At 60.2% G+C, this 25,588-nt stretch overlaps 1 protein-coding gene across 1 annotated transcript in view; it reads left to right on the top strand.

Annotated features, from left to right (window-relative positions):
- LOC129515722 (SCO-spondin-like) overlaps positions 1-25,588 on the top strand; it is a 56,687-nt gene that overhangs the window by 11,748 nt on the left and 19,351 nt on the right. Inside the window, exons 16-62 of the mRNA XM_055334760.1 lie at positions 49-276; positions 483-648; positions 864-1,098; positions 1,878-2,067; positions 2,193-2,287; positions 2,465-2,721; positions 3,052-3,186; positions 3,843-4,039; positions 4,164-4,291; positions 4,377-4,486; positions 4,794-4,943; positions 5,109-5,202; positions 5,290-5,459; positions 5,666-5,899; positions 6,110-6,331; positions 6,775-6,972; positions 7,753-7,844; positions 7,934-8,165; positions 8,307-8,459; positions 8,575-8,715; positions 8,805-8,987; positions 9,095-9,245; positions 9,812-9,965; positions 10,129-10,183; positions 11,063-11,167; positions 11,480-11,683; positions 11,782-11,891; positions 12,456-12,603; positions 12,691-12,876; positions 14,109-14,207; positions 15,403-15,579; positions 15,840-15,983; positions 16,570-16,740; positions 16,824-16,988; positions 17,688-17,867; positions 17,986-18,108; positions 18,248-18,377; positions 18,480-18,605; positions 18,768-18,859; positions 19,788-19,961; positions 20,282-20,434; positions 21,280-21,532; positions 22,696-22,742; positions 22,916-23,086; positions 23,500-23,631; positions 23,846-23,991; positions 25,289-25,383. Of these exons, the coding sequence (XP_055190735.1) occupies positions 49-276; positions 483-648; positions 864-1,098; positions 1,878-2,067; positions 2,193-2,287; positions 2,465-2,721; positions 3,052-3,186; positions 3,843-4,039; positions 4,164-4,291; positions 4,377-4,486; positions 4,794-4,943; positions 5,109-5,202; positions 5,290-5,459; positions 5,666-5,899; positions 6,110-6,331; positions 6,775-6,972; positions 7,753-7,844; positions 7,934-8,165; positions 8,307-8,459; positions 8,575-8,715; positions 8,805-8,987; positions 9,095-9,245; positions 9,812-9,965; positions 10,129-10,183; positions 11,063-11,167; positions 11,480-11,683; positions 11,782-11,891; positions 12,456-12,603; positions 12,691-12,876; positions 14,109-14,207; positions 15,403-15,579; positions 15,840-15,983; positions 16,570-16,740; positions 16,824-16,988; positions 17,688-17,867; positions 17,986-18,108; positions 18,248-18,377; positions 18,480-18,605; positions 18,768-18,859; positions 19,788-19,961; positions 20,282-20,434; positions 21,280-21,532; positions 22,696-22,742; positions 22,916-23,086; positions 23,500-23,631; positions 23,846-23,991; positions 25,289-25,383 (7,301 nt within the window). The remainder of the gene's footprint in view (positions 1-48; positions 277-482; positions 649-863; positions 1,099-1,877; positions 2,068-2,192; positions 2,288-2,464; positions 2,722-3,051; positions 3,187-3,842; positions 4,040-4,163; positions 4,292-4,376; positions 4,487-4,793; positions 4,944-5,108; positions 5,203-5,289; positions 5,460-5,665; positions 5,900-6,109; positions 6,332-6,774; positions 6,973-7,752; positions 7,845-7,933; positions 8,166-8,306; positions 8,460-8,574; positions 8,716-8,804; positions 8,988-9,094; positions 9,246-9,811; positions 9,966-10,128; positions 10,184-11,062; positions 11,168-11,479; positions 11,684-11,781; positions 11,892-12,455; positions 12,604-12,690; positions 12,877-14,108; positions 14,208-15,402; positions 15,580-15,839; positions 15,984-16,569; positions 16,741-16,823; positions 16,989-17,687; positions 17,868-17,985; positions 18,109-18,247; positions 18,378-18,479; positions 18,606-18,767; positions 18,860-19,787; positions 19,962-20,281; positions 20,435-21,279; positions 21,533-22,695; positions 22,743-22,915; positions 23,087-23,499; positions 23,632-23,845; positions 23,992-25,288; positions 25,384-25,588) is intronic.

Genomic DNA, 25,588 nt, shown 5'->3' with positions numbered 1-25,588 from the left:
AAGGCTCTAGTGGGCCTGGATTTGACAGTTCCATGCCCCCGCCCCTAGGTGCAGGGTCTGTGTGGCACCTTCACATGGAACCAGCAGGACGACTTCCTGACACCTGCTGGCGATGTGGAGACCAGCATTGCAGCCTTTGCTATCAAGTTCCAGGTGGCAGGAGAGGGAAGGTGCCTCTCAGAAGACAGTGCCCCACTCTCCCCCTGCAGCACCCACAGTCAGCACCGCATTTTCGCCGAGACAGCTTGTGCCGTCCTGCATGGCCCAGCCTTCCAGGTAGCCAGATGGGGGGTACTCCTGCCTGCACCTGTAAAATGGGGTCCAAAAGTGCTCTGCCTTCATCCTGGGCTATTGGAAGGGCCCTGCTCCCTGCCGTGGCAGGGCTACCAAGCACAGGGAAGTGGTAGCGGGACTGGAGGGCACAGGCGAATCTGTGGAGGAGGAGCCAACCCAATTTTTTTTTCCCTCTTCTCCCCCCTAAGGAATGCCAAGGGCTGGTAGACAGGGAGCCGTTCCACCTGCGCTGCTTGGCAGCCGTGTGTGGCTGTGCTCCCGGCAAGGACTGCCTGTGCCCTGTGCTCGCTGCCTTTGCTCGTCGCTGTGCCCAAGAGGGTGCCCCATCTCTCTGGAGGACCCAGACACTCTGCCGTGAGCCAGCCAGCCCCACCCCCAGGCTCCTCTTCCCAGCCCCTTCTAGGAATAGTGCACAGGGATCCAAAAGCTTTGCAGCAGGGGAAGGCCCCCAGGAGAACCTCTAATGTCTGAGTGTGCCTTCTTTCAGAGGCATAGGGGGTGTGAATTCCAGAAGGGTGGGTAGAGCAGCAGTAGTTAGGCCCCTGACCTGTGTGTGTCTCTGTGCCCAGCTGTCCCGTGTCCTGGGGGCCAGGAGTATCAGGAGTGTACCCCAGCGTGTGGTCACAACTGTGGGGAGCCAGAAGACTGTGGGGAGCTGGGCAGCTGTGTGGCTGGTTGTAGCTGCCCACCAGGGTTGCTATGGGACCCTGAGGGCGAGTGTGTGCCCCCCAGCATGTGCTCCTGCCAGCTTGGAACTCATCGCTATGTTCCTGGCAGTGCTACCATGAAGGACTGCAACCACTGGTAAGGGCGGCGGCCTTGTGGGAAGGCAAAGAGCTGGGGGGCGAAGGGGCACAGTTAGAGCAAAGAGTTTGGGCTTGTAGCCCTGTGGGTTAGGGTATGGCATGCACCCGCAGGGCAGCAAAGCACTGATAGCTTCTCAGTTGTGGAGCGTTTTTCAGACCTCTAAAACACTCTTGTACATTATCTTTTATAATTCTAGTGAATTCTTACAATGGCCTAGTAAAGTAGGAAGTAGAAGAATTGTTCCCATTTTGCAGATGGGGACACCTGAGGCTTGAATAGGCCAAACGGCTTGCAGGGTCACACAGCCTGTTAGGGATGCGGGGCTATGAACCCAGATCTCTGAATTCTGGTTGAGTGTGGTTCAGAGGCTCTTCTAAGGGTTGGGGAGAAGTAAAGGCCAGTTCTGGGCCTGTGGAGGCAGGATCAGTGGCCAGAGCTTGGTGGGTGAGGATGAGACTTCAGAGAATCCCTCTCCTACCTGGGCTGGGAATGGGGTTCTTTGAGAACCCCAGAGCCCAGAGAAGGGCCCCCGTGGTGCTGAAGCAGGAAATGCTGACCATGTCTGTCCCAGGTATGGCTGGTGCTGGGAGCAGCCCCACTTCCTGTGCTTGTAACTGGGGTGTGGGGGTAAGACGCTCAGGTCTCCAGAGTCAACGGAGTCAACGTTAGGGCCTCAGACCCCCTGGGTTCCTGAGACTCTCCCAGGTCAGACCAGAGGCGTCTGGAGGTGAGTCCTGCCTTGGGACTGCCTCTTACCTCCCTCCCCACCCCGGCAGTGTCTGCCAGGAGAGGGGCCTCTGGAATTGCTCTGCTCACCACTGTGGCCCCCAGCAGACATTCTGCCCCCATGAGCTCATCTATGTCCCCGGTGCCTGCCTCCTCACCTGTGACAGCCCTAGTGCCAACCATTCCTGCCCCCCAGACAGCACAGGGAGCTGTGTCTGTCCCCCAGGGACCGTGTTGCTGGTAAGTCTGGGAGGGGGCTGCCCAGGGCACCACGGGGCCTGCTCTAACCAGGGCATTGCCCGAAACAATGGGTGGTGGGTCTGGCAGCGCTCCAAGGTGCCCCCTTGTCCCCGGCCTCTGCCCAGGAGGAACGCTGTGTGCCTCCTGAGCTCTGCCCCTGCCGTCACGGTGGGCAGTGGTATCTGCCCAACGCCACCATCCAGGAGGACTGCAACATTTGGTATGTCTAGCCCCTTGAACTAGGATGAGGTGGGATAACCAGACTGACCTGGGCAACGGGGGCTTTCCAGGATTCCCCCAAGCCTCAGTTTGTGTCTGTCACCTGGAACCTGGACAGCTTCATCCCCTGGATACATGTCCTCATGACTCTGCCTCCCTGCCCCCACCCCCATCCCAGTGTATGTCAGGGTCGGCAGTGGCACTGCACAGGCCACCAGTGCAGTGGACGGTGCCACGCATCGGGTGCCCCCCACTACGTGACCTTTGATGGGCTGGCTTTCACCTTCCCTGGAGCCTGCGAATATCTGCTGGTGCGCGAGGCCAGTGGTCAGTTCACAGTGTCTGCCCAGAACCTGCCCTGCAGGGCCAGCGGCCTTACCTGCACCAAAGCCCTGACCGTGCAACTACAGAGCACTGTCGTGCACATGCTCAGAGGTGGCTGCAACGTGGAAGGGTGACACTGCCAGGGAGGGAGGGGCACGCTGGGTGGCATCACACTTCTGCATGGGGGGCCAGGGCCTTGGGGTTCTCTACTGCTTACTATCAGTGCAGCGGGGCTGGCACCTCTCTTCTCTCCTCTTGGTTGGGAATCATAATCTGGAAGGCTCCAAGAAATTAAGACCCAGAGAGGTCGAATGACTGGCCCAAGGTCACACAGCTGGAGAAGCAAAAGGAAGGTTGGAGGCAGGCTGGGGAGGGCCTCTTGGAGCATCTGGGAGCCCTTACAGTCCAAGGGAGAGCCTGAATACCTGTCTTCCTCCATAGGCCGGGCAGTGATGGTGAATGGGGTGAGCATAACACCCCCCAAGGTCTACACGGGCCCTGGGCTGAGCCTGCGTCGTGCTGGTCTCTTCCTGCTGCTCACGACCCGCCTGGGCCTCAGCCTGCTCTGGGATGGAGGTCAGGTCCCCACCCTTAACCATCTGACCCATGTCCCCTTAGTGTCATGAGGCTGACACCCCACAGACTCTTCCTCTTCCTTACAACTGGTGGGAGTTCCCAAATTATGTTTTTAAAGTTATGTTTCTCTTCGATGTAAAAGCAATACCTCCTTGCTAAAGAAACATTTAGAAAATACCCAGTTTGGGAAAGAAGAAATGGAAATAAACCTAACATCCCACTACCCAAACCCAAGCAGTTGGCATTTTAGAAAGAACAGTCACTGAGAAATTGAGGAAAACCAAAGAAACGCCTGATGTGGGAAGGGGTCGTCCGGTTAGCACAGCGGGGCTGCTCTCTGAGCCTCTGGGGCTGGTGGATGCCACAGTCTGTCTTGAAGTTGGGGTTCCCACCTGGAATTTCCCTGTTGCCCATGACCTGGGTTTAGTTAGGAGGGTGCGCTCCTACTTCTGCCCTAGCCCCAGATGCTGGTGTCTTATCACCAGTCAGCTCTGAAAAAAAAAAAAAAAACAAAACAAAACAGGTGTAGTACCTGTGCTGATGGTCAAACAGGCCCACAGAGTACCCAGCCTTGGTCTTCCCCTGCCCCTGGCCCTGATGAGGGCCAATGGGGTCATTTCTGCACAAAGCTGCACCCTGCTGCCCTCTCTGCCCAGGCACCCGGGTCCTGGTGCAGCTGGCCCCGCAGTTCCGCGGCCGTGTGTCTGGGCTGTGTGGAGATTTCGATGGAGATGCCAGCAATGACCTGCGGAGCCGCCAGGGTGTCCTGGAACCCACAGCTGAGCTGGCTGCCCACTCCTGGCACCTGAATCCACTCTGCCCCGAGCCAGGGGACCTGGCACACCCCTGTACCGTGAGCATGGGCAGGTGGGGGGGAAGGGTGTGCAGGACAGCTGCAGAAACCTGCAGGGTGGGGAGGATTCAGGGGCTGGGTGCAGCAGATGGGGTCTGGCTGGTCCACGGTGCTGTGCCTGCAGGTGAACGCCCATCGGGCCGACTGGGCCCATGCCCGCTGCGGGGTGATGCTGCAGTCGCTCTTTGCCCCGTGCCATGCGGAGGTGCCCCCACAGCAGCACTACGAGTGGTGTGTGTATGATGCCTGCGGGTGAGAGGGGTGAGCCAGGGATGGGGTGGGAACGGGTGGGAGGGGCTGGGGCTGGGGTCCAGGGGCTGAATAATCCCTTCCACAGCTGCGATTCAGGGGGTGACTGTGAGTGTCTCTGCTCAGCCATTGCCACCTATGCAGATGAGTGTGCCCGGCGTGGACTCTATGTCCGCTGGCGCAGCCAGGAGCTCTGCCGTGAGTGTGCCCTGCCCTCAGTCCCCGATGCCCAATTCCACCAAGCCCTCAGCTCCTTTGTGGATGCTCTTCCTGGCCTGCAAGCAAGCTGTGTGTTCATTCAAGGGCAAATATGTGTGGTGCACACACTTTAAGCACACTGAGATTGCTTTCCTCTACAACTTTCACATTACTAACAGCCCTGAGAGGGGCTCAGCAAGAGTCTACACCATGCTGCCCCTTGTGCTCCGTGTGTATCATCTTGGGCTGGCTTACCTGCTGATGCCCTTGCACCACCTTGACCCAAGCCTCTCTCCTCTCTACCCAGCTCTGCAGTGTGAAGGGGGCCAGGTATATGAGGCCTGTGGCCCCATATGTCCCTCTACCTGCCATGACCATGGTACTGAGCCTGGGTGGCACTGCCAGGCTGTTGCCTGTGTGGAGGGCTGCTTCTGCCCCGAGGGGACTCTGCTGCATGGTGGGTAGAGTCAGAATCAGGGGCGGGGGTAGGGGTGGGGGGGTAGTGGGGGGTGGTGCTTGGTGGTGCTGGGACAGGGAAGAGAGCCACCAGGTCATGGCCACAGGACTGGCGCTAGGGGCTGCTGTGCCCCATTTGCTCCAGTCTTGCCCCCTGTGATCCCAGGAGGAGTCTGCTTAGAACCAGCTTCCTGCCCTTGTGAGTCAGGCGGCAGCTTCTTCCCCCCGGGGACCATACTGCAAAACAACTGTGGGAACTGGTGAGTGGGGGGGCCTCGGGGGAGCCCCATGACCCTGGGCTGCCAAAGCCCAGCGCTGTGACTGATCCCAGGACACTGTGTGCTCAGCACATGCCAGGACAGTCAGTGGCTTTGTGGGAGCAACAGTACACGCTGTGAGGAACCGGTGCCTGGCTGTGTAGAGGGAGAGGTCCCATGCCAGGAGAGTGGGCACTGTGTGCCCCACAGGTGGCTTTGTGACAACCAGGATGACTGTGGCGATGGCTCAGACGAGGAGGGTGAGTGTCCTTGCCTGCGTGGGGCAGTGGCTGAGTGATGGGTCAGTTGTCGTACAGGTAACTAAAACCTGTGCTACAGTGGCTTTCTGAGCTCACATTGCCAGCGGCTATGCCTGGTGGGCAGGGCTGTTCTGGTCTTTCTGGGGGAGGGGAGGCTTCTCTAGGACCCTTTGTCATCCTGACCCTATCGGCTTGCCTCATGCCAGGCTGCGCCACCCCAGGCTGTGGGGAGGGGCAGATATCTTGCAGCTCTGGCCACTGCCTGCCCCTGGCCCTGCTCTGTGATGGGCAGGACGACTGTGGAGATGGGACAGATGAACGGGGCTGCCCATGCCCCCACAACTCACTGACCTGCACTGATGGGCGCTGCCTGCCCCCCGCGCTGCTCTGTGATGGGCATCCCGACTGTCCGGATGCTGCTGATGAAGAGGCCTGTCTGGGTGAGTGGTCTTCCCCTCTGGACTCCAGTCCACTGGGCACCCCCTCCCACAAGGCCTGTCTTGTGAGCCCCAACCTTCCTGCCTCCCCTCCTTCAGCAATTCAGGTTCCTGCTAGGAAACTGACACCTGTAGAGGTGTGAATAGGGGCACCTCAAACAGTGAGCTTAAGGGGCAGTGCCTTGGGATCACCCCTCCTTTCCCTGGCTGCAGGGCAGCTGCACTGCACTCCTGGGGAGGTGTCCTGTGTTGATGGCACCTGCGTGGGGGCCATCCTTCTGTGTGACGGGATCTGGGACTGCCCAGATGGAGCTGACGAGGGACCTGGGCACTGCCCCTTCCCTTCGCTGCCCACCCCCCCGGCTGGCACTTTGCCTGGCTCTTCCGCTGGCTTTGGGGAGACTGTCCAAACTCCCCTGGCCGGTGCCAGCTCCGGTGAGTGTGCTGGGGGAAAGGGGGTGAAAAAGCTGGAGTCTAGAGGCCTGGGAAAGAGAGGTGGGGAGAGCCTCTCAGAGGGAGGCACTGAGGCAGGTGCGGGGTGGGGGGGTTAAGGGGTTGGGGGGGAGGTAGCACAGACCCAGGCCCCCAAGACACTAGAATTCGCAACCTGAAAGGGGTTTGAGTGGTGCTGGAAGAGTCGGGATCTAACTTCGTGACATCCAAGGCCTTCCCACTGATGTGAGGGGGCTGGAGGTGGTGAGCGGAATTCCTGGGCGAGGAGGGGCCAGCTTTTGGGAAACCAGTGCGGGAGCGGAGTGCGGGAGCGCCTGGACGTGTGGAGGGGCTGCAGGTGGGGAAGGTCGGGGCGCAGGAAAGGACCCTCAGGGCCAGGGCGCAGGGAGGCGGGCAGCCTGGTCTAGCGCGGGTGCCCGTGGCAGCACCGCCCTGCGGTCCCCTCGAGTTCCCGTGCGGCAGCAGCGAATGCGCGCCCCGGGGCTGGCTCTGCGACGGCGAGGAGGACTGCGCAGACGGCAGCGACGAGCACGGCTGCGGCTGGCCCTGCGTGTCCCCCGCACAGTTGTGTGACGGCGAGCCGCACTGCCCGGATGGCTCAGACGAGGGCCCTGACGCCTGCGGTGAGAGCCCGGCGCTGCACGGCCCCCCGACCCGGTCCTTCCCCACCCCCACCCCCACCCCCACCCCCACCCCACCCCCACCCCTGCGGCACAGCCGGGCAAGAGCCACGGAGGTGTCGGGTCGTCAGAGCCTCCCTTGATCTTTTTCATGACACTGTCTTTGAAGACTTTTGCCCTTCCACCCAGGCCCAAGGGAGAGAAGAAAGGGGCTTTTGCTTTGGCCCACATTTGGGCAAGAAGGGATAAAGCCGAGGGCAGTGGGTCTGTGGGCATCCCCAGTGGGCCTGTTTTGGGGGCTACCCCTCCTGCTCCACCCCACCAGACCTGGGGGTTCCCTTGTGCCTCTGCAAATCCACCCTTCCCGCTCCCACCACCTGTCCCTGGGAGGAGGGGACAGCTGCCCAAGGCTCCACCCCTCCCCAGGTCTGCCCGCCTCTCCCAGACCCCTCCCAAAGGTGTCTTTGGGCTAGGTTCAGGTTCAGTGCCTTTGGTTCCCCCTGCCAGTCCCTCTGCAGAGAGAGGGCACAACAGGACACTTTTCTGGTGCCCACAGGCTCCACCCAGCTGCCCCAGTGCAGTGGCCTCTTCTGGTGTGGTTCAGCTCTGCAGCTGTGCCTAAACCCGAGCAGCTCTGTGATGGGATCTCTGACTGTTCCCAGGGCAAAGATGAGCTGGGCTGTGGTAGGACATTGTTCCCCTAGGGGAGGCCTAGGCTGGTGGGGGGTGAGGCATGTGGGGCAGTTCTCATTCCTTGTCTGCTTTCTCTTCTCTTCCCCTCAGAGGGGGTGACAGCCCCAGGAAGCCCCAATGGAACAAGGGTTCCCTGCCCAGAATACTCCTGTCCTGATGGCCTCTGCATCAGTTTCCAGCTGGTGAGGTTGTGTGTGTGGGGGGTGCACAGGAGGCAGAGCCATCGTGCCACCCAACTCGAAAGGAACCTTAATTCCCATTCCCTCCCTAGGTGTGTGACGGACAGCCTGACTGTAAATTGGCAGGGGACATAGGGCCTTCCCCAGAAGAGCAGGGCTGTGGGGCCTGGGGCCCCTGGGACTCATGGGGACCATGTAGCCAGACATGTGGGCCTGGGGTGCAGGGCCGGAGCCGCCACTGCTCCCCACCTCATCTGCCAGTGCTGCAGCGCTGTGGGGGCCCTGAGCACCAGACACAGGCCTGCTTCACAGCTGCTTGCCCAGGTGAGGGGCCTGAGGTGCCCGGGAGGGCCAGCGGGTTAGGTGGGGGCCCCTGGAGAGAGCAAAGGAGAGGAAGACCACTGGGCTCACAGCCTCGCCTCATGTCCTACCCCCACCAACCTGTCTTGCCCCTCCTCCTCACAGTGGATGGCCAGTGGACCTCTTGGTCTCCCTGGTCCCTGTGCACTGAGCCGTGTATGGGTACCGTGACCCGTCAGCGACAGTGCCAACACCCCCAGAACGGGGGCCGGACCTGTGCCATGCTACCTGGAGGCCCTCACGCCACCCGTCAGATCAGTGAGTGCAAGGAAGGAGAGCACTGTGGGGAGGAGGGTGTGGAGGGGTTGCTCCTGGGTGGCTTGTTTCTGCAGGGGACCCACTTTCCCAGACTCTGGTTCTGATTTCCTCTCAGGGCCCTGCCCTCAGGATGGCTGCCCCAATGCCACCTGCTCTGGGCAGTTGGTATTCTGGCCCTGTGCCCCCTGCCCTCTGACTTGTGATGAGATCTCTGGTCAGGCTGTGTGCTCAGCTAACCAGCCCTGCGGCAGCCCAGGTAAGGGGGGCCCTGGGCCCAGGGGGTGGCAGGTGTATCTGCAGAGGCGGACCTCTCTGCAGGGAAACCTCACCCTGGGCTTCCCCTAGGCTGCTGGTGCCCTGTAGGCCAGGTGCTGGGCAGTGAGGGGCGGTGTGTGTGGCCCCGGCAGTGCCCCTGCCTGCTGGACGGAGCCCGGTACTGGCCTGGGCAGCGCATCAAGGCCAACTGTCAACTTTGCACCTGCCAAGATGGGCGGCCCCAGCGCTGTCGGCCCGACCCAGACTGCGCTGGTGAGCTCCTGCCCTTGGCCTTTCCTAAGGGGTCCCTCGTCCCCTCCCGGGCCAGCCGGTGGGGTACCCAACCCTCTTCTGGCCCCTGACTCTTGGCTCTCCCTCAGTGAACTGTGGCTGGTCCTCCTGGTCCCCCTGGGCTGAGTGCTTGGGCCCCTGTGGGAGCCAGAACATTCAGTGGTCCTTCCGGAGCCCCAACAACCCCCGCCTCTCCGGCCAAGGTCGCCAGTGCCGTGGCATCCACCGCAAGGCCCGCCGGTACTTGCACCCACACCGGGGGGACCTGCAACCCTCAACCCCAGCTCCCAATTAGGAAGCCACTGGTGTGCCCTTTCTCACTCGAGATGCTTCCAGTGGACCATGGACCCCAGATGAGGAACCTCCCTATTCTGAGCCCTATCAGCCTAAACACCAGGATTCCCAGCACATCTTTTGGGAACCCCTGAATCAGTTTTATGCCCTCCAGGTCCAAAAAGGGGATTAGGGAGCCCACAAGTCTAGGGGCAGGTATGGGTCCTCTGGTTTGTATCCCCATGCCTCTGAAAGTAGTGGGGCCTGGCTGCCCAACCCCCTCTGAAAGGGGCTCCACTGGCCAGGGTTTTGGCATAGCTTGCTTCCATGCCCCTCTCATGGGCCAGTTGCAGTTTCTCGGGTGCAGAGGTGGGATCTGGGTGATGGGGAGACCAAGCTTCCCAGTTGACCCAATACTTTCCCGGTTTTATCACTGAAAGTCCCAAGCCCTGGGAGGCCACTCACTCCCAGCACATCAGGACAAGTTGGTTGCCTAGGTGAGCCCACTCAGCCGGTGGCGGCCCTTTGTGCAGGTGCCAGACAGAACCCTGTGCAGGCTGTGAGCAGCAGGGCCGGGTCCGCGGTGTGGGGGAGCGCTGGCGAGAGGGCCCCTGCAGAGTCTGCCAGTGTCTGCACAACAGCACCGTGCACTGCTCCGTCTACTGTCCGCTGGGCAGCTGCCCCCAGGTGAGGGGGGCAGAGGGGCCTGGGGCTGGGGTAGCAGGGGTGAGGTGGGGGGTGAGGGTGGGGGGGCTGGTGGCAGTGTGCAGAGGCCAGGGTTGCTGATAGACTGGGTCAGAGGTTGGTGGGTTGCCAGCTCAGCATGTCCAGCCCGACTCTGTGTCCACAGGGCTGGGTCCTGGTGGAGGGAATGGGAGACTCATGTTGCTACTGCGCCCAGCCTGGTGAGTGGGTCTGGGGAATGGCTGGGGAACTCCTAGGATAGGAGGAGGGCAGGTACTCAGAGGGAGCCCCAGGTGGCAGCACAGAGTCAGAGTCAGAGTCAGAGGGGGGAGCAACTACCCCAGCCTCAGGGTGGAAGGAGTCTGGGTCCTGGATCCTGGGGAAGGAAGGGGCCCTCTGGGTGGGAAGGCTTGTCTCTGCCCTCCTAAGGTCAGGTCTCAATCTCTGCCTGCCTTCTCTGTCCTTTTGGGTCAGTGGGCAGCCTTCTTCTCCCTCTCCTCACTACTCGTGTTCTGTCATTATCTCTGTGTCTTTCTCTCAAATAAATAAATAAAATCTTTAAAAAAATAAAAATAAATGAAACAAGAAAATACAAAGGCTTGAAAACTAATGGCATTTATGGGTCCAGATTGCTCATCCTAAAAGTCCACCTACAGGCTGCTGAGGTTAAAGGAGAGGCAGCATACACAGTTGTATAGATTGTTCACTACACAAGTTAGTCAGCAAATGGGAGCTAGACCCCAACCACAGGGCTGCTTCTATCCAGAGATACCTTTTCTAGGGCCCACAAAGGTCCCCTATTAGCAATATCAGCCCTGGATTAGGAACTGCAGCTGCTTGGTCCCGGCCCTGAAGTAGTTTCAGGCTGGCGGTTTTATTCTGTGTTCTCTAAATAAATATTCGGTGGAAGTGGAAACCCCCAGCTCAAGCCAAGGGAAGGAGGATGGGCCTTTCCCAACTGGGAGGTTGTTCTGGGGGCTCCTGGGAAGTCCTGGGAGGGAAAGTGCTCCAAGAAGGGGAGAGCCCTGGGTGCCGGGCCAGGGGCTGGTGTGAGCCTATCTGCAGGTCTCCCCTCCTAACCCTCGAGTCTCCCTACACAGGTGAGAACCAGATGATCCACCCCATGGCCACTCCTACCCCCTCTCCAGCCTTCCATCCCCAGATCGGACCCCCTCTGGTCACCTACGTTCTGCCTCCGCCTGGAGGTGAGGGCCACATGCTGTTGCAGAGCAGACGGGAAATTGCCCAGGGGTCTCCAGCCTAGGGGGGAGGCGGGCCTTCTGGGATCTGCCCACCTTCCACGGGAGGATGGTCATCCTCAGGATCTGGAAGTCATCATGGCTTAAGTTGCTTGTCTGACTCTCCTCCCGGGACCACCCCCTTCCATCCTGGATCGAGGTCAACTGCAGGGCCCTTGGCATCCCTCAGCTCCCCTGTGACTTCCCGACTATCCCCCTGGAGGGCTCCTGCCACCCTCTGCCCTCTCCAACGCCAGCCCCTCTCTGCTCTGCACCTAGACCCCTGCTATTCTCCGCTGGGCCTGGCCCGACTCCCCAAGGGAAGCCTGGAGCCGGAGCTCCCCACCCAGGCTGCCGTGCTGGGGGCTTCCACCCCGGGGCCTGGCTCTCAGGGTCAGAACATCACAAAGAACACTTACGCTCAGCAGCACACCTGGCCCGCCTACCTGCAGCTGGACCTGCTGCTGCCCCAGAACCTCACTGGTCCGTGGGGTGGGGGGTGGGGGCTGGAAGAATGGGCAGTGATGGTGGGCTGGGGGTGGGCTCATTCTTTCAGCTCTGACCCCTGCCCTACCCCCCAGGCATCATCACGCAGGGGGCTGGGTCCTTGGACCTGCTCCAGTTCAGCAATGATGGTCTACACTGGCACAACTATAGTGACATCCTGCCTGGTAGCCTGCCCCCAGCCGAGGTACTGCTGCCCAAGCCTCCTGGGCCAGTGACCCACCATGCCTCTTTGTGGATCCCACAGTCTTCGTCCCGGGGGCCTTCCAGTCTCCTGAGGGACATTCCTACCTTCGAGGCTTGTTGAACACCTGTCAGTAGCAGGGGCTGTCAAAAGGGTATAGGAAGCAACCACAGTGGCTCAGCTGCAGGGCAAGGGTGCAAAGCTCTGTGGAGGGAGGGGGCTAGGGTGAAGTCAAGTTCACTGAGGATCTCAGGGATCATTTCAAGAGCAGCTGAGATACAGCCTTGCCCTTTTGGGGTTTGTATCCCCCACAGGGAGACAAGCCTCCTAAAGCGGGAGGAATCAGGCTGTACCACGTATTGACTCTTAATTCTGTCTCTGGGGACACACCAGGGCCAGAACGCACAGCCTTAAGGAATCCTGATGATTAATGCCAGGAGAGCAGGAGCTCTTGGTTCCTTGAAGTTTGGGAGCCTTGAATCAGGCGGGGTCTCTCAGCAGGGTCAGGGTGGCAGTTTGAAGAACAGGCCAGCCCGGGCCTGGTGAACAGGGCCCCTGTCCTTGCAGCTTTTCTCTAGGAACAGGGATGATGTGCGCCCCCCAGTGCAGATGTTTGGCCAGATGATACAGGCCCAGCATGTCCGGGTGTGGCCCCACGTCCCCAGGGGTGACCACAGCATCTCCCTGCAGGTGGAGCTGCTGGGCTGTGAGCCAGGTAAAAGTACAGGTGGGCTGGGGGAGGGACAGCTTGTTGGGGGGGAAGCACTCAGCCATCCTCTCCCACCTGTGTCCCTGCTGGCAGCACCCCTGTGCCCAGGGGCTTGGCACCGCTGTGCCTCTGGTGAGTGTGCTCCACGAGGGGTGCTGTGTGACGGCATGAAGGACTGTGAGGATGGCTCAGATGAGGAGGGCTGTGGGCCCCACCCCGCCACCACTGGCAGGTATGGGGTACCCTGCTACCCAGCTCAGCCTCAGAGGGACCAGCCCTGTGACAGATGCTCTGCAACATCTTCAGCCCCGAGGTGCCCTGGGCCTTGTATACCAACTGCCTGTGGCTGGGTGCCTTTGGAGGCCCCTGCCCACCATGGGAGTCTAAGATTCTATGCCATTTGCCTAGAGTCTGGAAGTTGGTGGTTTTCAAAATGTGGCCTCGGACCAGCAGCATTGGCATCCCCTGGAACTTACTAGCAATGCAGATTCTCAGGCCCCAGATCAGACCTACTGGGACAGATACTCGAGGGTGGGGCCCAGAAATCTGTTTTACAAGTCCTCCAGGGGAGTTAATCATTGAAAACCACTGAGATAGGATCGCCTGTGTCTAGTCTTAGCAGGCAGTGCCTTTCTGGGGTGCCCCAGCCCTGCCCCCAGAGAGAGCACTGACCGCCCTGCCCGCTGGGGACTCTGAGGTTGGGAGAGCCCCCCAGAGTCCCTTATTTTTCTTCTCAGAGTCTGGTCCACGGCCAGGACCCCAGCACTCTCCACCCAGCCCAGGGAGGTGAGTGGGGACCTGAGGCCCAACACATGGGGTGTAGGGCATGGGGAGTCCCTGCCCCAGGGCCTCTGCAGCCATGTTCCCTCACCCTGCAATCCTCCATCTCTTCACTCCTGCAGCCAGCACTGCCTTCCTATGCGTCCCTGGTCTGCTCTTGCGGTTGGCCTCAGCCTGTGAGCCTCCTGGGGTCCAGCCCGGTTCTGGCTACCAGAGGGGCAGAGGCGCACAGGGCAGATGCCTGGCCTGGAGGAGTCTGGGGGACAAGAGAGGTCTTCGGCCTGGGTAGTGGCACCAGGGCATGAGGCACTCAGAACTGGGAAGAGCCCTACTTGTCCCTGGGGTCCCCAGAGTTCTGGAAAAGGCTGGAAGGATGAGGGGGTTGTATAATGTGGAGATGAGGGGTAGGCATTTCCTCTGGAGAAGATCAAGGAGAAGGTCAGGGACCCAGCAGGAAGAGTGATCGCCGCACTGAGGCCCACCGGTGTGGGTGCTGGGGGAAGATGGGGGTTTGAGGGGCAAGAGCTGAAGCAGGGTCCTGAGTGGGGCAGTGAGAATGACCCCTGAACTCCCAGGACCAGGGGGGGTCCAGCCTGGAGGTGTGTGGGGGAGTAAGGCTCTGCTCTCAGCTCTACCCTGCACTTTGGGGACAGGAGAGGAGCCATGGGCCCCGGGTGCTTCCCAGTGGGAATGAGACGCAGATGCCTAGTAGGCAGGCAGAGCTGCCTTAGGGCCCAGGCTGCGTGGGTGGCTGAGCCCTCTCCATCCACAGGGTCTGACAGAGGCTGAAGGCTGGCATCCCTGGCAAGGGTCACCCATACCCCCGACAGGTATGTGCACAAACTCCAGGCCCCTCATCCCCAGGGCAAGGGACCTTACATCTCAGTAGTCAGTTTTTTGGCCCCTGGCGTCCCTCACTGGAGTAGGGTTGCCTCCAGAGGGAAGACCTGGTCACCACGCCTTGGCCAAATCCTGCCCCTGCTCGCCCTCCCAGATTCCAGGGTTGGATGCCCCAGGCTGGCTCCCAGGGCTGAGCCTGTGCCCTGCTGTATGGCTGCTGTCCCCAGGCCCCTGGCCAGGACAGGTCTCCATGGGGCTGTGGAATGCTGCCTGGCCCTACTGCTCCCTCATGAAGGCAGCCGGGCACCCCTTTCTGAAGGGTCTCTAAGTGGGCACAGGGAGGTTGGGGTCACCAAGTTAGCATGTTCCTAAACTGGCCAAGGAAGGAGCTCCCTGCTGGTTACATACCAGCCTTCCTGAGCCGTCACCTGGGCGTGAGCCCAGGGCCAGCTGTCTCACAGCAAGGCAAGGAAGGGGTGGGCTGTCAGGGCAGTCAGCTGTGTCCGGAGCTGGTCTCCTCCCTTGGGAGACGTTGGGTTTGCCTCACCACCTGCCCAGTCTCCGTTTTTCCATCTGTAAGACCAAGAGGTCTTATTGACAGCGTGCACAGCCCTTTCTGGTAAGCTCCAGCGGAAGCCGTCCAGGAGCCTGGTTGGCCCGTGTTTCTGTGTCTTTTGTGAAAAGCAGATGAAGCAACTTGTACCATCGCTTGAGTCTGTAACACACAGACTATGTGATGAATTCTAATGTCATCCTAAATCTGCTTCTAGAAAAATGACTGTCTTTTAACACTAATCTCTTGTTTCAAACCCCTTTCTGCTGTAGCTTCCAAGGTGTCATTGGGTACAGGGCCTTCAACATTGTCCTGTCACTTTTACTTGGAAGCTGCCATGCGTGTGTCCTTGAGAGGAGGGTACATCTCTCAGCTTAAAACAAAGCTCATAACAAAACAAAACAAAACAAAAACTAAGCTCTTTTTTACTTTCATGGAAAACCCTCTTGTGTTCCTTGGACCAAATCCCACTTCATTTGTGGTCTGAAGGCCCTCAGAAGGTAGGGTGTGGTCTGGTCTTACCCTGCACCATCCCCAGCCCAGCCCGGAGACCCTTGGGAGAACCTGTTGTCTGCTTCATCTCATGGAAGGGGAGTGGGCGGGTCTCACCCCTCTCCCTCCTGCACCCACAGAGAAAGGGCCAGTGACTCAGGTCCCAGGCTCTGAGGCTCCTCGCTTGAGTCCTAGGGAATCTGTGCAGACCAGGACCACCCCCTCCCTAACCCAGCCTGAGGCCACATCCCCAGGACCAGGAATGGCAGCCGTGACAGTGCTCCCCGAGTACCCAGAGACTCCAGGGGCCCCTGCTGGTAAGATTCTGTGGTCTTCTACCCACTAAGTCCACACATCCCAACAACGTCCCTGTTGGAGAGACAGAGGCCCCAGGAGGTTAGCCACTTTGCTCAAGATCACACAGCACGAGGGCAGGGTTTTGGGAGGACCTAGGGCCAAGCCTCCTGATGCAGGAAGTGGAGGCACACCAACTGTCAGGAGGAGGGAGGTGGGGGGCTGAGGGACGGAAGGCGTGGTGGGCAAGTGTCCCATCAACTGGCTGCAGTGGCACCCACAGGCCAGAGTGTCACCCCGGAGCCCTTCCCGCCAGTGTGGTGCAGCCCAGGCCAGGTGCCCTGTGAGGTGCTGGGCTGCGTGGAGCAGGAGCAGGTGTGCGATGGGAGAGAGGACTGTCTGGATGGCTCTGACGAGAAGCACTGTGGTGAGCAGGGGCCCTTGGGGAGGGTTTGAAGTCACAGGGGTGGCAGTGGCAGGAGGGCTTTAGGTTGAGGGAAGTCTCCGCCCCCTGTTCCTAGCTCCTATGGGAAGGAACCGTGAGAGGCTGGAGGGGAGCAGAGAGTAGAAAGAAACAGTGGGTAAGAGCCAGGAGTGTGTGTGTCTTTGCAGATGGACAAGAGGGCAGGTGAGATAGGTCTTGGGTCCTAGCCTGTTTCACAAACCCTGTCTGATCTTTGAGGAGATTCATCCATTAATCCAACCATCTATCCATCCATCTGTCCATCCATCTGTCCATCCATCTGTCCATCGATCCATCCACTCACCCATCCATCAGCCAGCCAGCCTTCCAACATACATTCAGCCACCCTATCCGTCATTCTTTATCCATCCATCCATCCATCTATCCATCTATCCATCTATCCAACATGCATGGGAAGCTTCAGGAGGAAACAGAGGCAGGACATCTGGTCAACAAGCTATTCTGCTCGTGGTCTGAGGCAGAAGGGGCTCAGTCTATCAGCCGGTCAGGAATCACTTACGTGGCTCCCTTCCCCCGACCTCGCGGGCAGTGGGCCCTGTGCCCTTCACGGTGCCCACCACAGCCCTACCCGGGCTGCCGGCCTCGCGAGCCCTCTGCTCCCTGAGCCAGCTGAGCTGTGGTAGTGGTGAGTGCCTGCCGGCTGAGCGGCGCTGTGACCTGCGGCCCGACTGCCAGGACGGCTCTGACGAGGACGGCTGTGGTAGGTCCCTGGCAGGAACGCCTCTGAGGGCCCCGCTCCTGCGTGAGCCCCGCTCTGAGTCTTGCACACCTGTCCCCTTGCAGTGGACTGCAGGCTGGCGCCCTGGTCTGCCTGGAGCAGCTGCAGCCGCACCTGCGGGCCGGGCCTCGCCTCCCAGCGCCGGGACGTGTTGCGGCCTTCCCTGCCCGGGGGCAGCTGCCCATCCGACAGGTTCCGCAGCCAGCCCTGCTTCGTGCAGGCCTGCCCAGGTAACCGGCTCCCTGGCCTCTTCCCCTGGGTGGGACACCTGCGGTGGGCTGCCATCCAGACCCATACCGGGGAGGACAGCCTCGATCTCTTGGGGACCCCAGGGTCCAAGCTCCTATCCGGGACTCTAGGAGAACAGCCCCTTCCGATGTCACAGCCTTGTACCTCCAGAGGGCTAATCAGGGAGCCTGCCCCTGGCCCTGCCCTCTTCCTGCCCGAGTGGGTCTCTGACTTCCTCAGTGTGGGAACTAGAGCCCAGAGGCGGTGCCACTTCAGAGTGAGGGTGTTACCAGGCTGTGCCCAAGGCCTCGTAGACCTTTCGTTCTGTAGATCTGAGGGAACAGTCCCCACCTTGCCTCTGCATTGCAGAGCGGGGCACCGGGGTCTCTGGAACCCCCACCCCTGGCCTCCTAACCTGGCTTGTGTCTGCTGCCACCAGGAGACGCTCTGCTGCAGGACTCCCACATCCCAGCCCCTTCCAGGGACCAGAGCCTTATCCTGGGAGGCACCTGGAGGTCTTTACTCAGATCCCCCCACCTAGCGAAGGTTTCCTGGGACAGGAGAGGAAGCTGTGGTGCTGCCCTAGGCCACCTAGCTGGCCACTGTCCAGGTCCTCTCTGCTCAGCCGCCTGGCTTTCTCCTGCACAGTCTGTGTCTCCTTGGGCTGCTCTGCTCCACCTCCATTCTTTCTTCCCACACAGTGGCTGGGGCGTGGGCTGTGTGGGGGCCCTGGGGGCCCTGCAGTGTCTCCTGTGGGGGTGGCCATCGGAGTCGCCAGAGGAACTGTGTGGACCCCCCGCCCAAGAATGGTGGTGCTCCCTGCCCTGGGGCCTCCCAGGAGGGGGCACCCTGCAGCTTGCAGCCCTGCACAGGTGACACAGGTGAGGGAGCTGGGCCCTGCAGGGGCATCCAAGGATGGGGCTCTGTGGGGGTGGGGCTATTGGGGAAGGTCACTGGGCCTCTTGTACCCACCCTGCCTAAGTGTCCATCTCCCGCCAGACTGTGGGCTGGGCCGTGTGCATATTAGTGCTGAGCTGTGCCAGAAGGGGCTTGTGCCACCGTGTCCACCCTCCTGCATGGATCCTGAGGCCAACCGAAGCTGCAGCGGGCACTGTCTGGAGGGTGAGGCACACCCAGCAAGCAGGAGTGAGGCGGGCGGAGCCCTCAGGGGGAGCCTGGGATGCTTGCTGGCCCTCAGTCTCCAGCCTCCCCTCCCACTGCCCCCTACTTGGGGCTGAGTGTCCTCCTGCCTGTACCCTAGGATGCCGCTGCCCTCCTGGGCTCCTCCTCCACGATGCTCGCTGCCTGCCCCTCTCTGAGTGCCCTTGCCTCGTGGGTGAAGAGCTGAAGCAGCCAGGGGTGCCCTTCCTCCTGGACAACTGCAGCCGCTGGTGAGGATGTCTGCTCTGGTGGGGAAGGCCTAGGTCAGGGGACCGGCCCCTCCCCACCCCCCTTCCCAGTCCTGACCTCCTCTGCCTCCCTCTCCCTTGCAGCCTGTGTGAGAAGGGGGCCCTGCTGTGTGAACCAGGGGACTGCCCCGTGGCCTGCGGCTGGTCAGCCTGGTCCTCTTGGGGTCCCTGTGACCGCTCCTGTGGCTCTGGAGTGAGGGCCAGGTTCAGGTGTGCGGGGTGGAGCAATTGGTGGGGGCAGGAGGAGGAGTATGGGAGAAGGAAGGGAAGGGGTCATGGAGGGAGGGTGGTGGCTGGAGGACCCTCGAACAAAGAAGACAGGAGTGAGGGCAGGATGAGGACAGTGGGTGCTCAGGCTGCTTCTCCCCCCAGATCCCCTTCCAACCCACCGGCTGCTTCCGGGGGCGCCCCGTGTGAAGGCAACAGTCAGGAGCTGCAGGCCTGCCATGTGGAGTGTGGGACAGGTATGGTCAGGAGCCAGGATCGGACCCAGGATGCGGGGGCCTGCTACCCACCCCCCAAGCACCCCATGCCTGCCTCCCTCCTCCTAAGTCCTGCCCTAGGAATACAGTGCGACCGCCCCCCCCGCATGGTGGTCAGGGCGGCCTTCCAGTCCAAGAGGCCCTGGAAGTAGCCTTGACACATGAGGCTTGGTCGGGGACAAGACAGAGGATGGGGCCTGGGCAGCATCCTCTCCCCATGTAGCCTGCCCGCGTGCCAAGAGCAGGCTGGTCTTGCGGGAACAGGGTGTCTGAGAGCAGGGGTGAAGCTGGTCCTGTTGGCCGAGTGTTAAGGCTGGGGTAGCCAATCAGGAGGACACAGACGCCACACGAAGGAGCCCAGAGCATTTCCGTCTCCCACTACCTGGGGTCCCCTCTGGCAGAGCAGGTGCAGCAGAGACTGCAAAGCAGGCAGGTGGGGCAGAGGCGAGAATAGGAGTCAGGGGCACAGGCGTGGCTCCATGGGGTCTGGGCCAGGCTCTTACAGCAGGGAAGGGAAGAAGGGGGCAGTGGGCCCTGACAGGTGTCTAATTGACAGTGTCTGTGGGGGCTTGGGTTCCCGGCATTGAAGCTGAATGAAGGACAGGTGTTTAGAAGACTCTGGAAGAGTTGATCTGGGGGAAAATGTGAGGGTGGGTAGTGGACATGAGGTGCCAGCCGGGCCCATAGATAGAGGTGTGGCCTGAGCTGGAGCTTGGCTGAACAGGAGTCTGTGCTTTGAGAGTGAGACCCGGGCTGGGTGGTGGGGGTCCCCAAGGGGCAGAGGCCACGTCTGAACCCAGAGAGGCACTCCCCATCTTTACAAGTCCATCTTAGACCCGGCCCAGTCTCCCAAGTCTCTCAGCCCTGCAAGGACTCCTGTGCAGGACCCCTGCGCCCTCTTCCCCTCCAGAGGTGCTGGGCTGGACCCCCTGGGCACCCTGGTCCTCCTGTTCCCGGAGCTGCCTTACCCTCGGAGGAGGCCCCGGTTGGCGCAGTCGTTACCGGCTCTGCCCCAGCCCCGGGGACACATCCTGCCCAGGAGAGGCCACCCAGGAGGAGCCCTGTAGCCCCTCTATGTGCCCAGGTATGCCCCCCCTCTGTCCCTGGGGTGGGTTGATCACTGGGGTGGGATGAAGAACGAAGGGGAAGAATGACCCCTTGGGCAGATTCTGAACACCTGGGACGGGAGGGGGCAGAGGGGCTAGAGCAGACCTGTTGTCCCAGAGTTTCTCCTCCAGCCCCACCCTGGGATTAATAGGGTGGGCCTAGCCTGCAGGGGTGCTTGGGACAATCCTAGCTGAAGCTACAGTTGAGATTCTGCACACAGCCCGGCCCTCCCGTGCCCCATCCCCTGCCCACATCTTTGCTCGCTTGCATGGTGATAGACTTGGCTCTTCCCGACAGTGCCAAGCACCTGGGGTTTGTGGGCTCCCTGGTCCACTTGCTCAGCCCCCTGTGATGGAGGCATCCAGATACGTGGACGCAGCTGCTCTGGGGACCCCGAGTGCCAGGGACCTCACAGCCAGACCAGGGATTGCAACACACAGCCCTGCACAGGTGCAACCTCCCCCAGCCCCTGCCCTTCTCTACCCAGCCACACCCAGCCAGCCCCTGGCCTTGACCTCTCTTTACCCCACCTTCTCACATCACTGACCTCTGGCTCCAGGATGGGCCCTATCCTGAGCTAAGAAACTGCGGAGCTTCCTGGTCTCCGTCCTCTGGCTCCTGTGCCCTGGGGACCAGGCATGGGCTGCGGCCCAAGGCTCAGGCTCTTTGCTCCTCCCTGGCCAAGGTCTCCTTCCCAGGCATGTGGCTAAGGAAGTCAGACTGGCCTTTGGGCAGAACCACTCACTGCAGGAATTTCGAGAAGCAGAGCCAGCCCTTCTCTAGAAACCCCTGGCCCCGTGTCCCTCTCCTTTTTCCTTTGAGCCCTGCTCCTGGCCCAGTGACTGCTTTGCTTTCAAGGATATTTGTGTTGGGGCACCTGAGTGGTGCAGTCTGTTGAGCGTCTGACTCTTGACTTAAGGCCCAGATCTCATGGTCTTGGGATTGAGCCCTGTGTTAGGCTCTGGACTCAGCACGGAGTCTGCTTTAAGATTCCTCTCCCAGTGTGCCTCCCACCCCCCCATCCCCCCCCGCAATAGAAATAAATATTTTTTTTTTAAAGGATATTTGTATTAAAGTCAGCCAAAGCTATGAATCTTTACCAGCAACCTCCCAGACACGAGAGCAAGCCTACGGGGGGGGGGGGGGGGTGCGGGTCGTGGAGAGCGGGAGGGGCTTCCTCTGGCTTCTCACTCCTGCTCCCCCCACCCCGGTCACCTGCCTGCAGCTTCCCCTCACCCCTCCATCTCCTGACCCTTTCCTGCCCATGCTGAGACCCGCTCTGTCTTCTTGTCCAGCTCAATGCCCGGGGGACATGGTGTTCCGCTCAGCAGAGCAATGCCAGCAGGACGGGGGCCCCTGCCTTCAGCTGTGCCTGGCTCAGGCCCCGGGGGTAGAGTGCACCAGCTTCTGTGCCCCTGGCTGCACCTGCCCCCCTGGCCTCTTCCTGCACAATGCCAGCTGCTTGCCCCGTAGCCAGTGTCCCTGCCAGCTGCATGGGAGGCTCTACACACTGGGAGCAGTGGCTCTGCTGGACTCCTGCAACAACTGGTAAGCCTCCGACCCCCAGTGAGGGGTGGGGGGCATGGGGGGGTTGCTCGGTGGCTCCAGGGGTGGACAGGCCTGGACACACACACCGGGGGTCAAGCTGGTGCCAGGCCTGGGCCCCAGGGATACCAAGGTGGGTGAGACACCTGGCTGGGCATCTGTGGGGAGGCTCAGGCTCAGACAAGGGAGGTGATTTGGGAAGGGAGTAGGGGCTGGAGAGGGTCCTCTAGCCTCCCCTTCCAGTCACCTCCACTTCCCTTTCCTGGGTGTACTTCCTACCTGGGATCCACTTGATTTCTGCTCAAAGATCTCATGTCTCCACGCTGACCCCGTGCCCTGCCAGCAGGGGACGCACTCCCCCATTCTTTCCGCATTTTCTGTTTTTCTTTTCTTACGTTTAAATTCATTTTCTCCATCTTTCCTACTCCTCTTCCTTTTTCTTCCCCATCCCCTGCCCCCCCACCCATGGTCCCCTTCGGCTTCCTCTCCGCCACCCCTTCCTCTTTGGCTTTTTCTTTCTTACATTCTTTTTCTGGAAATTCCCTGTGTTTGAGCAGTGGGCTTTAAAACGTTGATTAGAGGGGCACGTGGGTGGCTCAGTGGTTGAGACTTTGGCTCAGTTTGTGATCCTGGGGTACTGGGATTGAGTCCTACATTGGGCTCCCCAAGGAGCCTGCTTATCCCTCTGCCTATGTCTCTGCCTCTCTCTGTGTCTTTCATGAATAAATAAGATATTTAAAAATATATATAAATAAAAAAATAAAACATTGATTAGAGAAAAGTAAAAGGAAAGAAAAGTTCACACTTCTTCTTCCCAAAGATTCATGCTAGGGTCTACTCTTTCTAAATCGCTTCTTCCTGGCTCTGCGAGCTGTTCAGAGTCCTTTCCAAACTGTAACAAATGCAAACAGAATGCAAGTTAGGTAAAGGTGACTCTCTGATCAAAGTGAGAGACAAGACAAGCGCTGTGCCTGGGGCCTCAGGTAGTTTACTGGGTGAGACTGGGTGAGAGGGCCTGGACGAGAATCCTCAGCCACCTCATGAAGTTCAAGGGAAACACGGGGCAACTGGACATGGTGGTGCCCGCCGCTTCCCCCTGGGGACAGGTGCGTTGAGCTGCACAAGGCAGGGCCTGATTGTGGCCACAACGGGTCCTCTCTCTGCAGCACCTGTGTGTCCGGTGAGATGGTGTGCACCTCGGAGCCCTGCCCAGGTACCCTTGATGCCCAGGAATCTGCAGTGGTGGGTCCTCAGGGACCACAGAGGCTGCTGGTCCCTTCAGATCAACCCCTGGGCTGTGGATGGTGCCCCAGGGAAGTTGGGGACTGGGGATGACCTGACCTGGCTTCACACCTACTCTGCCCCTCCCCATACTCACCCTGGCAGTGGCCTGTGGCTGGAGCCCCTGGACCCCATGGAGTCTCTGCAGCCGCAGTTGCGACGTGGGCATTCGGCGGCGCTTCCGGGCAGGCACTGCGCCTCCAGCTTCCTTTGGGGGTGCTGCATGCGAGGGCCCCAACATGGAGGCCGAATTCTGCAGCCTGCGGCCGTGTCGGGGTAAGAGCTGGGACTGAGGCCCTCAGAACCCTCCAGAGAGGAGGCAGGACCATCCCCAGTCACTTCCCCACACCCCCAAAAGATACTAGGAAGTGTCCCCAGAGAGCCCCAAAAGCCCTTCCCTAAGGGGTCCTCTGTGGAGGCCAGCCCTGCTCCAGGCAGAGGAGTGAGGCCTCCTGAGGTGGGCTGTAATGCTGCAGGTGTGAGAAGGGAGGGGTTCCCTAGGGTGTCGGCGGGGGGGCTGTTGATGCTGCAGGTGTGGGAAGGGAGGGGCACCCTAGGGTGTCTGGGTGGATGGGGGGGCCATGATGCTGCAGGTGTGAGAAGGGGGGAAGCCCTAGGGGGTCTGGGTGGAAGGGGGGACAGGGTGAATGTGGGAGGCAAGACCTACAGTGACCTGGCTGCCACCCCAGGTCTTGGTGGGGAGTGGGGCCCCTGGTCTCCGTGCTCTGTGACCTGCGGCAGTGGCTACCGGAACCGCACCCGAGGCGGTGGCCTGCCCGGCCTTCTAGACTTCTCCAGCTGTGGGCTGCAGCCCTGTGCAGGTGAGGGCGGCACTCACCTCCTCCACTGCACCTTGGCCCTCAGGAATCATCCCACCCTATTAACCCCTCCCTGTCACCTCAGGTACCCCCTCTGAGTTCCCGAGCAGCCCTGTGACCTCCCTGGCCCCACCTAGAGCCAGTGCCTCTCCTGGGTTGAGAGCCCCGGGAAGAGTCAAATGTGCTAGGGCTGAGCTACCAATTTCTGTGTTCCCAGGGCCCGTGCCTGGCATGTGTCCCGGGGGCAAGCGGTGGCTGGACTGTGCCCAGGGCCCTGCCTCCTGTGCAGAGCTCAGTGCCCCTCCAGGGATTGACCAGACCTGCCACCCCGGCTGCTACTGCCCATCCGGGACACTCCTGCTGGTGAGCTGACTTCCTTAGGACCCAGGCAGGGGCAGAACCAAGGATATAGGGCTTCAGGGTTGAAAGGAAAAGCACTGAACTCAGGGGTCACAGCTCAGCTCTGCCAGCAGCCGGCAGGTGACCCTGAGTGAGTCACATTCGTGCCTCCACGAGCCTCTCTTGCCATTTGTGAAATAGTGATAGGTCTAGAAGATTGTTATGATTCATGCCTACTTGAGCTGTCTCTTCTCTTACGTTGTCATTAGTTATTTATTGAGCGCCTTGCTCACTTAGTTTTAGAGGGGCTACGCCATAGGGAAAAAGCAGACTCTGCCCTCGAGAAGCCTCTAGTCTGGGGAAATCAGACCCAGAGCACCTAGAATGAAGATAGAACCATCCTTACACAGGAAGTGAACTTTGCATATTGTGGAGCTCGGGATGCAGACTGGCGGGGGCTGGGTTGGTGGCAGTGGGCTTCCTGGAGGAGGTGATCCTGATGAGACTGTCAGAAACTGTCAGAGACTTCAGAGTGTGGAGAGCTGCTGTGGGAAGGCAGTGGGAAGGCAGTGGGAAGGCAGTGGGAACCAGGTCGGGAAATGAGGCGGGCGCCATGAAATCTGGACCAAAGCTCAGGGGGCGGTGGGGAGGGTTTACAGAGGAGCTGCTGAAGCCCAGGGTGTAGGCAAGGGGCCAGACTCCAGGGGGGTCTGGGTTCAAATCAGACTCTTCTACTAGGAGCTCTGTGACCTGGGGCTGCATAGTCTTGTGCCTCAGTTTCTTCCTTTGTCAAATTGGGGTAATAATGTACTTAGCCATCGGAGTCTGTAAAAGGCTGACGTGTCTCCCAGGGCCCGGCTCACACCTCAGTACATTTGATCTTTGAATCATGTGCTGATGGATGGCAATTTTTAAAAATTTGGGACACTAGCAACTTTTGTCCAAACTCCTTGTGTGTATAATTCACCAGTTTAAATTTCCTTGATGAAAATGTGGCATTTTTTTAAAAACATCATTGCTATATGAATTGCTCGTTTTGTATTTTGTTGGCTGATTTTGTGGGCATTTGACAGTTCAGTTTCCTGTCCTGCAATTGGAGATGGTCTTTTGCTCCAGAAATAGGGATCCCTGCCCCTCCTGTAACCGCTGGCATGGATTTCCCCATGAGCGGCCATGGGAGCAGATGGGCTGTTTGTGGAAGGAGCATGGGTGGGGTTGGAGGGTGGGAGCCTGAGAAAGGGTGCTGGGTTCTGACGGTGGGGAACAGGCTGGGCCAGACCCACCTGGAAGCCAGAAGATAATGGAAGGTTTTTGGTTCCAGAACAACATATGTGTGCCCTCCCAGGACTGCCCCTGTGCCCACGGTGGGCGCCTTTATCCCCCGGGCAGTGTGGTGCTTCGTCTGTGCGAGAACTGGTAAGGACCCCCACCCATGGCCGTGACCTGAGAGCACCCTGCCATCTCCCCACGCAGCACCAGGGGGCTGTGGAGACCCCCCCCTGCCCCCTTGGGCACAGCTGTCCAGCTCCCCGAGGTCCTTGCCCACGCCCTCCGTGCCCATCTTTTCTCTCCCCACCTGTCTTGGTCTGTAGTGTGTCACAACAACACAACAGACCTGAGG

The sequence above is a fragment of the Nyctereutes procyonoides genome, unplaced genomic scaffold (assembly GCF_905146905.1).
Source record: "Nyctereutes procyonoides isolate TBG_1078 unplaced genomic scaffold, NYPRO_anot_genome, whole genome shotgun sequence".
NCBI classification, from domain to species: domain Eukaryota; kingdom Metazoa; phylum Chordata; class Mammalia; order Carnivora; family Canidae; genus Nyctereutes; species Nyctereutes procyonoides.
Note: the sequence above shows the minus strand (reverse complement) of the source record. Positions and strands in the feature narration are given on the sequence as shown.